At 32.7% G+C, this 17,487-nt stretch overlaps 3 protein-coding genes across 4 annotated transcripts in view; all 3 read left to right on the top strand.

The window, feature by feature from the left end:
- Positions 1-2,499, top strand: part of LOC105331234 (tripartite motif-containing protein 2-like) — a 36,524-nt gene extending 34,025 nt beyond the window's left edge. The window contains exons 1-2 of one of the 2 annotated variants that reach the window (XM_066073475.1): positions 432-555; positions 774-2,496. In XM_066073475.1, coding sequence (XP_065929547.1) covers positions 808-2,472 — 1,665 coding nt within the window. In that variant the 5' untranslated portion in view covers positions 432-555; positions 774-807 and the 3' untranslated portion in view covers positions 2,473-2,496. Of the gene's footprint in view, positions 1-431; positions 556-773 lie in introns of those variants that run through there. The other variant, XM_066073476.1, reaches the window with a different exon arrangement.
- Positions 2,500-6,511: 4,012 nt separating this feature from the next.
- LOC136269730 (tripartite motif-containing protein 2-like) lies at positions 6,512-8,753 on the top strand. The gene is made up of 2 exons (XM_066073923.1): positions 6,512-6,595; positions 6,801-8,753. The coding sequence occupies exon 2, from the start codon at positions 6,835-6,837 to the stop codon at positions 8,488-8,490; it is 1,656 nt and encodes a 551-aa protein (XP_065929995.1). The 5' UTR covers positions 6,512-6,595; positions 6,801-6,834; the 3' UTR covers positions 8,491-8,753.
- A 2,579-nt stretch (positions 8,754-11,332) lies between these two features.
- LOC136272309 (uncharacterized) lies at positions 11,333-13,578 on the top strand. The gene is made up of 2 exons (XM_066073721.1): positions 11,333-11,478; positions 11,693-13,578. The coding sequence occupies exon 2, from the start codon at positions 12,030-12,032 to the stop codon at positions 13,374-13,376; it is 1,347 nt and encodes a 448-aa protein (XP_065929793.1). The 5' UTR covers positions 11,333-11,478; positions 11,693-12,029; the 3' UTR covers positions 13,377-13,578.
- The last annotated feature ends 3,909 nt before the right edge of the window (positions 13,579-17,487 follow it).

Consider the following 17,487-nt stretch of genomic DNA (forward strand, 5'->3'; position numbering starts at 1 on the left):
ATCGAAATTTATTTTTCCAAATGAATATTTTCCAGATAATTTGTTCCACGACAAAGTGTAAATTACTTCAGTCGTACATGTAGAAGCGTTGCACATTTATATATTCGTGGAAAGAGCCTAGATAACAATGAAGGGAAAGGTGTAAATTGCCGGGTATCAACACTCCTGATTATGGCAAAATAATATATGATCTAACAAAATCCCAACAGAAACTTTCTGAAGTAAAATGAATAATCAGGGACATCCTTTGGTTAAATGAAGAGAATAAAAGGGTGTTTAATACTTGCCATGGGACGTTAAAAAAAATTGAACAATTCACAGTCAAATAACTATTATTTTTGTGTAAAAATAGGATGTACATAAATTATCAGAGGTGTTATATAGTTGGACAAAAGAAAAATAGAGCGCTCCCATAGATCCACCACTAGCCTTGGCATTTAAATTTGAACACGTGATAGTATCGATAGACCTGGAATAAATTCGACAGTCGCCATGTTACACTATAGGGTTAATGCCATGTTTGTGATGAAGGAATTGTGTGGAAAGAGATGAAATGTAAGAAATGTGTAAATATATTTAGTATCATAAAAATTACCAGTTTTATCAGTCGTTGAGTAAAACAAAACTGATCTACAAAAAAGGTCAGAATCAAGAACGTTTACAATATTTGTGTCCTACTTTCAGTTTACTGGATTTTGCTGTAGTTGTATCAGTTATTTTGTGTAAAAAGTTTTGTAATCTTAATTTGAAAATTTATGATTTCTGTTTTGCAGAACTCTCCATAAATACCCGTTATAGTACTTGACCATGGACCCTCGACGTACCGCCCAGGATGTGTTACGGTGTGATCTTTGTGAGACACCTGTTCCGCCTATGTACTGCGACATTTGCCTTATACATCTGTGTAAAGCATGTGTGGGGGAACATCTTTCCGAGTTTGCTAAAGAACACAAAATTGTACCATTTGAAAAGCGGGGATCGTCAACTAAATGCCCAAATCATTCTTCAAAAATATGTGAGCTTTACTGTGAACAATGCCACATTCCAATCTGCGTGCAGTGCACTTCTTCCACCCAACATCAAGGGCATACATTTGTCTACATAGTAAAAATTATGGAAAAGCAGAGGTCAGTTTTACAGAAAGATTTACAAGAATTAGAGAAGTTTATTTACCCCAAATATCAAGATATTGCATTAAGTATTCCGGTTCAGAAAGGTACCCTTAATACATCTTCACAGAAGATTGCCTCGGATATCAGCAAACATGGAGAAGAAATGCACAGACAAATAGATGTAATTATCAAGAAACTAAAATCTGATCTTGATGGAATGGACTCCAAATACTTGGCTGCCTTAAATAAACATGAAGAAGAAATCAAACACATGCTATCTGATATAACACAGACAATTGCAGATCTGAAAAAAATATTAAATTCCGATGACGTCGGCCTTGTCTCTGCCTACAAATCCAGAAATGCGGAATTCAGAAGATTGCCACCTAAACTAACGGTCACTTTACCACGCTTTTCTCCCCAGAAAATTGACAAACAACAAATATCCGCACTCTTTGGCTCTCTATCAGAATTATCTATCGAAACAATGGAGCAAAACTGCACAATGGATTCTTCTTGTACTGCGCACTCTACACCAGAGAGGTCCCTTATTGATGTGCCACAGATCATCACAGAGATAAAGACCGATTATAAATATGCTATAAATGTGTTCTGTCTGAGTAATGAGGACATCTGGATTCGGGGTAACAGCAAGATCTTGAAACTGTACAACCTCCAGAGAGGGCTACTGAAGTCTATCCAAACCAAGTCTGGTAAATGTGCAGAGGACATATCAGTGACAGGAAACGGGGATCTGGTATATGCTGATAAAACAAATAGAACTGTGAACATAGTGAAGAATAAAGAAATAGAGACAGTGGTCACACTACAGGGATGGAAACCTCGTGGTGTCTGTAGTACATCCTGTGGTGATATCCTGGTTGTTATGAACAATGATAATTTGAAAACACCATCAAAAGTTGTGTGTTACTCTGACTTCACTGAGAAACAAAGTATACAGTACAATGAGAATGGACAAGCTCTGTATTCATCAGGTGATTATACTAAATACATCAGCGAAAACAGGAATCTAGATATATGTGTGTCTGATTGGGAAGCACGTGCATTAGTGGTGGTCAATCAGGCAGGGAAATTCCGGTTTAGGTACACTGGTCTTTCGTCTTCTACAAAGGAACTATTCGATCCATATGGCATCGGTACAGACAGCCAAAGTCGGATCCTGATAGTTGATCTTTACCACCACCGTATCCACATTATCGATAAAAACGGCCAGTTTCTACGATATATTGACAATTGCGATTTGGAGAAACCGTTTGGTCTATGTGTAGACAAAAGAGACAATCTCTTTGTGACTGACAACAATTCACGTATAGTAAAGAAAATTCAATATCAAAAATAAACAAAGTGTTCATATTTTCCAATTGCATGCCTATTAAATGACCAGGAATATACATATTGAATGTAAAAAAGTGACAATGAATATGTTTATGTTTAAAACATATCAGCATTTACTGTAGATTCCTAATTAAACGCGAGGAATTAATATCCACATAATTTTGCGAGAGCTCCCTCGGCAGATTTTAAAATCTCGCCATTATATTCTGAGAGTTAAGATCAATTCTATGTAAGAATCAAAGATTTTTAAAAGGTCTGGCCACACATAGTCACCAATTTTCCTTGTATTTCATACATGGACACACAGAGGTGTAAAACGCAAAAAACCACTATAAGTTGGTTGCTAGGGGAAACTGTTGCCAAAGTAACCGAGGCTTAAGATGGAAAAATGGCAAAACTTACCTACTTTCAAGCCATATTAGAAGGTTTTGCCCACCAATGTATAGGCTACTATCAATAACATAAAACAACCTTTATCCTGATTTCAATTCTTTAAATATATCACAAAATTGACGGAGAAACCAAAACTTTTAAAATGTTACCATGGAAACCGTAAAAAGTATTTGAAATCAGTTTTTTGCGTTTTTTTAATAAGCCGAAATGGGAAACTGTTGAATTTTTACATCAATATCAGTGTCCATGCAATATATATTTTATCATGAAAATCACACAGAAATTCTTACTTTTTGAAAATTCCATAGCAACTGCAGTAATTTTTAGAAAATTTCAGATTTTTTTCAAGTGTCATTATATTAAGGACATACTTTATTTTTTCTTACAAATTGATTTTTTACATTTATTCATTTTATGTGAATAATATCCATTCAAAGATGCATAAATATATATTATAGTTTTCCTTATTTTTAAGCCTGTTACCATAGCAACGGTTCTCAATTTTCATATTTAAATTATTAATTGCACATTCATAATAGTGTTTACCAAAAAATCCAAAATTTGCACTTTTTATTCAAATTAAATGCAGAAAACAGATTTTAGAATTGCTGTTTTGTAACCATGGAAACGCTCTGAAAATATGCGTTTCTCCATGAATTTTTTTCTTTCCTTTGAAAAATCACAACTGCTTTAAATAGTTAATTCTACTCTGGTCACCCCAAGTTGTGCACATTACTAACAATATGTTCTCAAAAAAGCATGAAAATGCCATTTTTACATCTTTACCCTTGGTTACATGTACCATGTACCATAACAACAAATAAATGGTGTTTAGCTTTATTACTCACCAAAGTCTATCAAATTGTCAAGTATGAAGAAAATCTGTGACTATGCGTGGCCACCGAATTTTGATTCTTACATAGAATTGATCTTAAGAACCAGAAGAAATGGAGAAAAGAGTTCCACGTTCGCGACTTTATGTTCCCACGATATGATACAAACCAATGGGATCGCGGAATTAAGTACTCGCGAAATATTAGGAATTTACAGTAGTTATGCTAAGTGTTAACGTACTAGTATCCTATACTTTATGATCAGGCTTTTTGTAATAACTAATGTGTTATCGTATACTTCTTTTCATCAATTTAACTGACTAAACTATCCACTCATTAATAATTTATATATCACTAGTTAATACATCGTATAAATGAAGAAATTATTGAAATATAAAAGTTTTTAAAAAGTTATTGTTTTTGTTATATAGGTTGTAGTTATATGCTTTTAGCCATACTGAATTGTTTTGGGGTTTTTTTTGAGTAAGATATAAATAACGAAGCTGAGCCTTATTATCTCTAACCGAAGTACATGTACCTTGGTGATTTTTTTTACATGAAGCTTTGATATGATATCAATTATTTTCAAGATTAAATATGACTAATTTACCTGTTAATTTTAAGTACTGCCAAATATAGTTCAATGTAACAAGGTTTAAAAAATTTAGTCAGAATTTCTTCTCTTTAGCTAAAAGTCCAATTTTGTTTTAGCCATTTATGTGAAGAATGTAAATGAACTGAATATATTTTATTTCGGTTTGTATAACATTCATGCATATCTTAAATCTTATTTTCACGTATTAAATCAATAAACAAATTCAACAAAGAATTGTGATAACCCCTGTGATTTTATATTTTTGTAAAATGTCTGCTTTAAACATGTCAGTGAGTATATCTGTTATACTTGTAAAGGTTTGTTCTGCTTTTCGGTAGACACATTTTGTTACTTTTACTTTGAAAGGTTTGAACATACAAATATTTGTACCAAGTAGTGTTTTTAATAAATTGCACATAATTTTAAGAAGATGACTCATAATTTTTTCTTCATTGATAAGATTTTCCCGACAGGTCTTTAATAATTTGAGTAAAAGTTTGAGACTTTTAACTAATTTCATTGCTGGTTGAAATCGTGTGCATGAAAACTACGTCATATTAGGACAAAGAAGTCAACATTCAATTTTTTTACCTTTATTATTAATCAAATAAGGTTGTTTTGCCATATGCTTCATTCGGAAAAAATATTTAAGGAAATGCAATATCTCTGTAAGTTGCACTTTAAAAACAGAAAGTTTTATTAAAATGCTTAACCTCTGTGTGTGAATTAATTAAAGTACTTTCGCAAAAACTTGAATGCAGGGAATAACCTTCTTATATGTGAGTAGTATTAATAATCTACAGACTGGATAGTATTGGGCTCATATAAATTTTATATATTATATCAAACTGGATTATTGTATTTTGTACGATCAAATCTTTATAATATCTAAACCAATTTTTTATAATATAAATGAAAATTATAAAGTTAAAATGACTGCATATTTTCATCTTCAAAAGTTTCATATATATATACTGGTGAAATATTAAAGAAGGATCTCGAGATTTCAGTCTTGTCTGTTTCTATATGAATTACAAACGCATTTTTTTCGGAAATGGAGTAATAAAAACTTATCCACTGAATATCCATTTATTGTTGTTATATTAAAAAGTTGTAATATCGCACTAAATTAATATTTTATAGAAATCTTTTTTTTTTCATAAAGCTATAGAAGTTTTTAATTTATGAAGGCAAACAAAGGTAATATTTCCTGTGTTTTACACCAGGATATGGACAGGTAGGGCATCACCATGTGATGTCATAAGATAAGTAGTGAAGTAGATGGGGATATATGAATAGAGGGCCGCCGTACGGAGTATTATCCACCATTATAACTTAAAAACCATTAAAAAAGACCATTTACCTGATTCCTATATTCCAACTATTATTTACAATTGCAAATATGTTTATTAATATCAAATTACAATATGATATTCAATTATAACAATTAATTATTTATCTACAATATATAAAGAAACTTTTTACAAATTCAATGCCTTATTTTGCCTACTAATATTTTAAAACATGTAGCTTACTCTAAAGCATATTACATGTACAACTATTAAAATAAGCGTGGTTGTTCCTATTGTCATAAGCTTCTTTGTTGTTGCGACGCTGAATTGTCCTCCGAATATCATTTTTAAAAAACTCTCTAATTAAAGTAGTAACGGAGACGTAAAAGAAGACACTAATAATTAAAACACCATGCCCCCTCAATATGTAGGGTATGAACAAGAAACAGTCACAACAGAGATTAAATAAAATCAAAAGTAATTTTACATAATTGAGAAATTCATATTCTTTTCAAAACAAATTATATAATTTACAACAGAGTGTCAATCCTTCAGTTGTGTTGTAGCAGATCCATATATTCGCGGAGAGAACACTTGTTATGAAGAGAGGAGAGCCATTATCATCACACTTGATTAGAGGAAAATATTATATCACTTAACGAACAATGTTTGTAAAGGCAACTGAATAAATTCCTTAAAATTATAGAAGACAGTGGGTTACGTGAAAAACATTTTGAGACGTTGAATAAAGGCAAACAATTTACAGTAATAAAGATAACTATTATTCTTATGTAAAAATCGAACAATTTATTAGAGGTGGGATGCCTTATCTACCAATATTGTAAAGTTGGCCCTTTTAGAAAAGGAAGAGTGACGCCCTTATTGATCCACCCCTATCTTGGGCGTTTAAATTTGAACACGTGATACTATCGTTAGATACGTCAGTCGTCATGTAACAGGAAAAAGATTGCAGCCATGTTTGTGATTCAGGAATTGGTGTGGAGGAGATGAAACGTAAGAACTGTGTATTAATTCATCACAAAATCGACCTTAATAACACGTTAAGATAACAATTTATTGACGAAAAAGGTCAAAATCGAACATATTTTGCGTCCTACTTTCGTTTTACTGGTTTTTGCTGCAAGTTATATCAGCCTTTTTGTGTAAAATGTTCTGAATTCATAACTCGATGGTTCATGATTTCTAGGGTTTTTTTCAGAATTCTCAATAAATACCCGTTACAGTACTTGACCATGGACCCTCGACGTAGCGCCCAGGATGTGTTACGGTGTGATCTCTGTGAGACACCGGTTCCTCCTATGTACTGCGACATTTGCCACATACATCTGTGTAAAGCATGTGTGGGAGAACATCTTTCCGAGTTTGCCAAAGAACACAAAATTGTACCGTTTGAAAAGCGAGGATCTACAACTAAATGCCCAAATCATTCTTCAAAAATATGTGAACTTTACTGTGAACAATGCGATATTCCAATCTGCGCGGAATGCACTTCTTCCACAGAACATCAAGGTCATACATTTATCTACATAGTGAAAATTCTGGAAAAACAGAGGTCAGTATTACAGAAAGATTTACAAGAATTAGAGAAGTTAATTTTTCCCAAATATAAAGAGATTGCATCAGGTATTCCGGTTCAGAGAGCCACCCTTGATACATCTTCACAGAAAATTGCCTCGGATATCAGCAAACATGGAGAAGAAATGCACAGAGAAATAGATGTAATTATCAAGAAACTAAAATCTGATCTTGATGAAATGGACTCCAAATACTTGGCTGCCTTAAATAATCATGAAGATGAAATCAAACACATGCTATCTGATATCACACAGACAATTACTGATCTAAAAAAATTGATAAATTCTGATGACGTTGGCCTTCTCTCTGCCTACAAATCCAGAAATGCTAAATTCAGAAGATTGCCACCTAAACTGACTGTCACTTTACCAAGCTTTTCTCCTAAGAAAATTGACAAGCACCAAATATACGAACACTTTGGCTCTCTATTAGAATTATCTATTGAAACAGAAGAACACAACTTCACACTAAGAACTGAGCACTCTCCAGCAGAGAGGTCCCTTATTGATGTGCCACAGATCATCACGGAGATAAAAACCGATTATAAATATGCTGTAAATGTGTCCTGTCTGAGTGATGCGGACATCTGGACTCGGGGTAGCAGCAAAATTTTGAAACTGTACAGCCTCCAGAGAGGACTACTGAAGTCAATCCAAACCAAGTCAGGTAACCGTGCATACGACATAGCGGTGATAAGAAACGGGGATCTCGTATATACTGATGGAACAAATAGAACTGTAAACATAGTGAGGAATGAAGAAATACAGACAGTTATCACATTAAAGGGATGGAGACCTTTCGGTGTCTGTAGTACCTCCTCTGGTGATATCCTGATTGCTATGTGCAGTGATGATACGCAAACACCATCAAAAGTTGTGCGCTATTCTGGATCCACTGAGAAACAAAGCATACAGTACAATGACAATGGACAAGCTCTCTATTCATCAGGTGGTTGTAGTAAATTCATGAGTGAGAACAGGAATCTAGATATATGTGTATCAGATTTTGGAGCCCGTGCAGTAGTGGTGGTTAATCAGGCTGGTAAACTTCGGTTTACATACAATGGCAATCCGTCTAATACCGAGGAATCGTTCGATCCATATGGCATCACTACGGACAGTCAGAGTCGGATCCTGATAGCAGATCTTGACAACAACCGAATCCACATTATCGATAGAGACGGACAGTTCCTCCGATTCATTGACAATTGTCATTTAAAGAACCCATTAGGTTTATGTGTAGACACACGAGACAACCTCTTTATGACAGACAACAATTCATGTAGAGTAAAGAAAATTCAATATTGCACGTAAACAAACTGTTCGTAATTTTCAAATACATACCAATTAAATGTCCATGAGTATACATGTACATATTGAATGTATAGATACGACAATTAATATGTATAGTACAGAAGAAAACGTGTCAGCCCATAACAATGCTAATGTTTATGTATACTATACACTATGATCAAAGTTTTTTGTAAATATTAATGTGTTTTCGTGCACTTTTTATAAAACTGTCTAAACTATCCACCTATTTATACTTTATACATTAATAGTAAACATACTGTATAAAATTAACGAGGCCGGGTCTAATTTGTTCTGCCCTAGATTTTTTAATAAATTTTTTTACCTGAATTTCTACTGATATAATTATTATTTTAAGATTAAAAAATAAGACATTTACCACACCGTTTGTTTAGGGGGTCATCTCAAAGTTTGTTAATCTTTAACATAGGACCCTATGGGATTTCGCTTGAAATGTATCAATTTTGCACATTTTTTTAAACTTCTGCCCTAGGGATTTCTTTTTCTGTTCTACATATTAAAGTTATTGCTAAAAGGCATCAAATGGTCAAATAAAAAAAACCTTTTACCTCCTTGTTTGTTCCAGGGGTCTTATCAAAGTTAATTTTTGTATGCCCAATTTCCCAGATTTGTCAGATAATGGCTATTTTTTATTTGACAAAGGCTGAAAAGGTGCTCTTTATAGTATTATTAAAGCATTCAGACATATTTAAGTAATAAAAAAATATATAACATCACATATTAAGGGTAATTAATATAAAATACATGGTTACTGTCTTGAAATATATGAATTAAGCTATATTTAGGCGGGTTAAGAAAACGTGACAGAGGATTAGGCCTGATGAACCCTCTTCACGTTTTCGACCATAGCCCAAATATAGCTTATACTTCGAGACATTTATGTTAATTCCACAATATAACATTAATTTTACGCACTAAACGAGCCATTTTCATCAAATTTCGCTGAATATCTGCAGTTGAAACCGTCACGCCATGGCGTCAACCAAGCAAAAAGATGACGTCACAATACAAATGAAACGCTGCGCGAAAGCGTGCGTACTCGTTCTGTACTCGGCCTCGTTAATAATATTTAACTATTAAAATATTTTAAACAGTTTTTAATTTTTTGTTATTACTTTAAGTTAATGTTTTTTATGCTTTAAACTATACTGACATATTTTGCAAGCACGAAAAAATAACGACATTGAATCGAATTATCTCTACCTTAAACATTTAGATGAAATTTCTTACTTGAAGCTTAACTACCATATCAATTATATCAAGACTATTTGTCACTGATTTGGCAAAAATGATTTGGGAAAGGGGGAGGGGGTCGTCAACAAAACAAATTTTACTGCAGGGCCGTATGGAAATTTGCAGAAAGCGCAGTCACATTTTTTCCCCATAATTTTGGGATATTTCTGCCTTTGTTGTTTTTCATTTAGTTAACTTTAGCATTATTTTTTATACTACTTAGAGGTTACCAAAAAAGGTTATCAAAAATGTGAATTTTTCACAAAAGGTGACAACCTGTTTTAATGAAGCGATTTTTTCATATTAGCATTTCCTTCAAGACAGACTTAAGGACGCAGTCGTTGTGTGACAGAGTTAAAACTATGACTGATGCTACATTTTTAAGCAGAACGATAAGATTTTGATGTTGCAAAGCTGATAGGGTTTAACTCCACATCACCTCCTACAATCACTTAGACATACCGCTTCAACGATTTAAAACGAACATAAACACAAAAGTCTCGTGACACTTAAACAAGTTCAATACACACGATAAAAAATGACAATATTTCAATGAATGATATATACAAGTTTAGTTTCGGTTGTTAGTTGATTTTTTCAGGAGCTTCATCCTGATTTTTATTTTCATTCTAGTAATATATTCTATGCATTTGGATAAATGCATAGAATATATTACTAGAATGAAAATAAAAATCAGGAATAATACCCTGCTGATTCTAATGCATGATGATCGAGCTACATCAACTGCTTGCAGTGTCTATACATGTATTTTATACGTATGCCCAATCTAGCTATGAGAGCAACATTGTACATGTACATGTACATTGTACATGTATTTATTTAAACATATGTAATAACGCAGATGTTAATTAACAGTAATAACAGACATGTGACTACATGTATATATAAATGAACAATCTTTGTCCTTGCCAAATGAGATCATCCAAACTTATTTTTTTTATAAAACACATACTGAAGATGGAAACAATAATTAAATTAATTGTAATCCCTTGATAAAAATACTTTTTGACTCATCATTTTCAAAATATGTATCACAATGCCTTTTCTATAATCAACAGTTCATAGAAAGATAAAAAATTATATATATTCGTGTAGTGTATCTATGCCATGTCCGATATGAATTCAGTTATTCAAGTCAATATTTTTAGAATAAAAGGGGACGTATTTGAATGCCCTTAATGGCGGCTAAAATTGATACCTCTCAAATGTACATCTAGACAAACAATATCGGTGCTAGAGAAACAATTTATAATCATCAGATCTATCAAAATTTCAAAATATGATTTGTTTAACTTTAAAATATTATTAACTAAAGAAAGAACCCTGTGCATAAATTCTGACTGTAATTTTTTTTTGTATTTTTCTATATCTTTGTATGGAGCTTTTCTTCACATAAAAGGAGTTCGAAAAAAGGGAATGTCAATTTTTCATGGGACGATGAATAAAGGCGAGCCATTCACAGTAAGATAACGATTATATCTGTGTGATAATCGGACAAAAAATAATCAGAGGTGCTATGCTTTATCTACTCATATTGGGTAGTTGAACTTTTTAAAAGAGGAAATAAAGTGCTCTAATAAATCAACCACGAGCCTCGGTATTTAAATTTGAGCACGTGATAGTATCTATAGACCTGACGATTCAACACTCGCCATGTTACACTAGACGGTTAATGCCATGTTTGTGATTTAGAAATTGATATGGAAGAGATGAAACGTAAGTAATATGTAAATATGTTTAGTATCATAAATATTGACAGTTTTATCACTAAATAACATCTCAAGTAAAAAAAAGAAATTGATCTACCAAAAATGTCAGAATCAAGAACGTTAACAATATTTGTGTCCTACTTTCAGTAGTTATATCAGCTAATTTGTGTAAAAAGTTCTGAAATCATAATTTGTTAGTTTATGATTTCGGTCTTTTGCAGAATTCTCAATAAATTCCCGTTACGGTACCTGACTATGGATTCTGAGTACAGCCTGCAGGATGTGTTACGGTGTGATCTCTGTGAGACACCAGTTCCTCCTAAGTACTGCGACATTTGCCACATACATCTGTGTAAAGTATGTGTGGGGGAACATCACTCTGACTTTGCCAAATAACACAAAATTGTACCATTTGAAAAGCGGAGATCTACAACTAAATGTCCAGATCATTTTTCAAAAATATGTGAACTTTACTGTGAACAATGCAACATTCCAATTTGTGCGCAGTGCACTTCTTCAACAAAACATCAAGGTCATGCATTCGTCTACGTAGTGAAAATGCTGAAAAAACAAAAATTTATTTTACAGAAAGATTTACAAGAATTGGAGAAGTCTATTTATCCCAGATATCAAGAGATTGCATCAAACATTCCGGTTCAAAAAGCTAATCTTAATAAATCTTCACAGAAAATTGCCTCGGATATCAGCAAACATGGAGAAGACATGCACATGGAAATAGATGTGATTGTCATGAAACTAAAATCTGATCTTGATGAAATGGACTCCAAATACCTGACTGTCCTTAATAACCATGAAGATGAAATCAAACACATGCTTTCTGATATCACACAGATAATTGCAGATCTGCGAAAATTAATGAATTCCGATGACGTCGGTCTTGTCTCTGCCTACAAATCTAGAAATGCTGAATTCAGAAGATTACCTCCTAAAATAACGGTTACTTTACCAAGCTTTTCTCCCAAGAAAATTGACGAGCACCAAATATATAAACAGTTTGGCTCTCTATTAGAATTATCTATCGAAACAGAAAAACACAATTACACACTACGTACTGAGCACTCTTCAACAGAGAGGTCCCTTATTGATTATCCAAAGATCGTCACAGATATAAAAACCGATTATGAATATGCTGCAGCTGTGTGCTGTCTGAGTGATGAAGACATCTGGATTCGGGGTAACGACAACATTTTGAGACTGTACAACATCAAGAGAGGACTATTAAAGTCGAACAGAACCAAGTCAGGTTACTGTGCAGCAGACTTAGCAGTCACAAGCAGTGGGGATCAAGTTTATAGTGATGAAACAAATAGAACTGTGAACCTAGTAAAGAATAAAGAAATACAGACAGTGATTACATTGCATGGATGGAGACCTTGCGGTGTCTGTAATACCTCCTCTGGTGATATCCTGGTTGCTATGAACAATTATGATTGGGAAACATCATCAAAAGTTGTGCGTTATTCTGCCTTCATTGAGATACAACGTATACTGTACAATGAAGATGGACATGCCCTCTATTCATCAATTGGTTGTAAATACATCAGTGAGAACAGAAACCTAGATATATGTGTATCAGACTTTGGAGCCCGTGCAGTCGTGGTAGTCAGTCAGGCTGGTAAACTACGGTTTACCTACAAAGGCCACCCCTCTACTACCAAGGTATCGTTCTTTCCACATACCATCACTACGGAGAGTCAGAGTCGGATCCTGACAGCAGATCGTGACAATCATCGTATCCACATTATCGATCAGGACGGACAGTTCCTCCGATTCATTGACAACTGTCAATTAAACAAACCATTTGGTTTATGTGTTGACACGTATAGTAAAGAAAATTCAATATTACATGTAAACAAAGTGTACAAAATTTTCAAATGCATGTGATCAAATTGCCCGTGAGTATTTATATTCAATGTAGAAAATAACAACAAATATGTATATTATGAAAACATGCCAGAACATAATAATTCTATTGTTTATGTATATTATGCACTATGAGCAGGCTTGTTGCAAAAATTAATGTGTTATCGTGCATTTTTTACATCAGTTTAACTTACAAGACTGTCAACCCATTTATTATGTTATTATGCCGATTATTACTTGTAAATAAACATTCTGGAAAAATCTCTAGATTATTATAACTACAAACTCATAGGAAATTAGAAAGCAAGACAAATAGTTTAAAAATTAATAAAGAAAAAACTTAAAAGACCCATAGAGAAGTTTGCACGAAGATCAAAAAAGTATGGTTTGGTCCATCCAATAAAAAAAGCAGAATATATTTTTTTTCTTGGTCTCTTCTCATTTGTTAAATTTTGCACATAAAGCTAAAATAGATATAGGGTATAGGACATACCACTCTATTTTACTTATTGATATTGCTTTCTCACATTTTGTTAGAGGGAAGAGATTTTGGGAATTTAATAATTCTATGTTGAAAGATAAAGAATATGTAGTTGGGGTGAAAAAAGTTATAGTTTCTCTAAAACATTAGTATGCAGAAAAATCAAACTCACTGGAATTTATTAGTAAGAAATTATAGATAAAAGGTTGGTAAACATACTTGATAGTACTATGGGTGAAAACTAGAAGGAAAAATAACCTACACAGAAGCCTTAGAAGCGCTTAAAATTATAAAAACGATATATCACTAGGTTGAAATGGTTTTACCGCCGAATTTTTAAAATTTCTCTGGAAATATTTCTTTATTTAGTGCAATCACTTGAAATATGTTGACATACAACTTATTTATGTCAACATGCAACTTCTTTATGTCGGCATGCAACTTCTTTATATCAACATGCAACTTTCTTATGTTGACATGCGAGATAAATATGTTAACATGCAACTTATGTATATTTACATGCGAGATGAGTATGTTGACATGCAACTGTATGCCAACATAACTGAGTTGCATGTCGACATATATATGTTGCATGTCAACATATTTATCTTGCATGTTAACATAACTAAATTGCATGTCGACATAAATATTTTGCATGTCGACATTAAGAAGTCGCATGTTAACATAAATAAGTTACATGACGACATAAATATGTTGCATGTCAACATATTCATTTTGAATGTTAACATAAATAAGTTGCAGGTTGACATAGATAGGTAGCTTCTACCATCTTTGATGTCAGATGTGGGCGATATTTGATATTTTTTAAAGTTTTTTAAAAAATCAAATCAAATTTCATTTAAATCTTTTTTGATTGCAGTTTTCTTGCCTCCAAGAAATGTGAGAAAGCAATATCAATAAGTAAAATAGAGTGGTCTGTCCTATACCTTATATCTATTTTAGCTTTATGTACAAAATTTAACAAATGAGAAGAAACCAAGAAATAAATCTTTTCTGCTTTTTTTATTGGATGGACCAAACCATACTTGTTTTTGATCTTTGTGCAAATTTCTCCATGGGTCAGTTAAGTTTTTCTTTATTTATTCTTAAACTATTTTTCTTGCTTTAGGATTTCCTTTGAGTTTGTAGTTATAATAATCTAGAGATCTAGAGATGTTTCCAGAATGTTTATTTACAAGTAATAATCGGCATAAGAACATAATAAATGGGTTGACAGTTTTGTAAGTTAAACTGATGGAAAAAATGCACGATAACACATTAATTTTTGCAACAAGCCTGCCCAAAATGTATATTATACATAAACAATAGAATTATTATGTTCTGGCATGTTTTCAAAATATACATATTTGTTGTTATTTTCTACATTGAATATAAAAACTCATGGACAATTAGTTCACATGCATTTGAATATTTTAAACGCGTTGTTCACATGTACATGTAATACACAGTATTGAATTTTCTTTTTTTCTTCATTGATTTCAATATGTTATGCTATGGTGTATGTTTTAAAATATATGCTTGAACTGACTGTATACTACTTGCCAGAGATCCCAATTGTTTGCACATGAGAACGATAGGGATGTAATCTACACATAACATATAATGACTAGTAAACTTTGCATATTTGGAATATAAAAAATAAGAACAAAACATATGACACACCTGGAAAAAATCTGAAAAAGGGGCTTTAAATGCCCATGTTAACAAGCCAAATGGTAATTGTATGAATGATTATCAATTAACATAAGTGTACAAATATAGAATTGCTTGTTAAAGCCCTAATCATAAAAAAAATATGGAACAAAAAAGAACTGGTACAAAATGTGTTTTTGACCGCGATGAAATTATCAAATTGTACACACTATTTTAAGCCAGGACAATACAGCAAAACTCGTTTATAACGAATTTCAAGGGACCATAGAAAAAACTTCGTTATAGCCGTAATTCGCTATACGTTTATAACGAATTCGTAAAAAATATTATAGCGAATTCGTTATAAAAAAATTAAGGGTTTTTCCGGCTAACAGTTTTCTAAACTATCGTAAGTTATAAAATTAGTATTACCGTCATTTACAAAAAAATGTCAATATAACCATTTCATTTCAATTTTTTAAAAAATTCCGTATACCATTTGAATTTGAGTATTTTATATATGCATCTTAAAATTGCATGTTTCTTCAATGAAATTTGAAATGGAAAAAAATCGTTATAAAAATGATAAAATACGTTAAAATTTTGCCAGCGGGGGTCTTAAAATTACTTCGTTATAGCCGTAAATTCGTTATAACCGTGTTCGTTATATACATCAATTTTCTATAGGTTTATATAAGAAATTTGCCGGGACATGAATAATAATTCGTTATAGCCGTAAATTCGCTATATCCGTGTTCGTTATATTCGAGTTTTGCTGTACCAACATTAAATACATATGTTGAAAATGTGTCCTGTCTGAATGATGAAGACATCTGGATTCATGGTAACGACAACATTTTGAGACTGTACAACATCAAGAGAGGGCTACTGAAGTCAATCAAAACCAAGTCAGGGAAATGTGCTGAAGACGTAGCAATAACAGTAAGTGGGGATCTAGTATATACTGATAAAACAAATAAAAATTGAATAACCATAGTGAAGAATAAAGAAAAACAGACAGTAATCACACTACAGGGATGGAAACCTTGCGGTGTCTGTAGTACCTTCTCTGGTGATATCCTGGTTGCTATAAACAATGATGATAATAACACAACACGTAAAAATGAATTAAAATAACCCGTAAGGGTCATCATGAGTGTAATGAAGAATAAAGGGGTGTCAGTTACTAGGGACAGAAAATAAAGGATCACAATTTACATTAAGATAACTATTATTTTTTTGTGATCATGAGAAGAACGGACACCATTTATCAGAGGTGGGATACATTGTCTAACCTTAGTATAAAGTTGGCCTATTTTAAAAGAGAAAGTAGGACAACGGATTAGATCCACCACTAACCTGGGGGTTTAACCTTGAACACGTGATAGTATCGTACTTAGATACGACAGACGCCACGTAGCATGCCATGTTTGTGATTTAGAATTTGGTGCGGAATATACGAAACGTAAGAATTATGTACTATTTGTTCATCACAAATCGACTGTAATATCAGTAAATAACACTTTAAAAATTTCAAAAATTTCAAAATTGTTTGTTTACATTGACAACAGACGTTCACAGAGGAAAGAAATGTGCTGAATTATCAATGTTAAACAAATAGTAATCTCATTATGTTTAGTTAAAAATAGTGTTATATAGTTGCTCTTTTTTCATCAATTTCCTTTTTTATCAAACATTGGGTTCGTTCAGAATGTTTCCAGTGGTACCAATACCTGTTTGCCAATGGTCAAAATGTGCCATTGGACCCATATGCGGAACAATTTGTAGGAAATTTACCAGTGTTAAAAATGGTGAACAGTTAAGTATTTTTTCCTGACTTTTATTCTTCTCCTGCAAAACGTGCGAATAGATCTTTGAAAAACATATCTAGAGTGAGTCATTACTATGCGATTACTATAATACCATCATATATACACCCAATGTTTTTAATACCGTTTGTCCATGGACTTATTTGAAAGTCAATGCTATGGTTAATGC

Source organism: Magallana gigas, chromosome 10 (genome assembly GCF_963853765.1).
Source record: "Magallana gigas chromosome 10, xbMagGiga1.1, whole genome shotgun sequence".
NCBI lineage: Eukaryota > Metazoa > Mollusca > Bivalvia > Ostreida > Ostreidae > Magallana > Magallana gigas.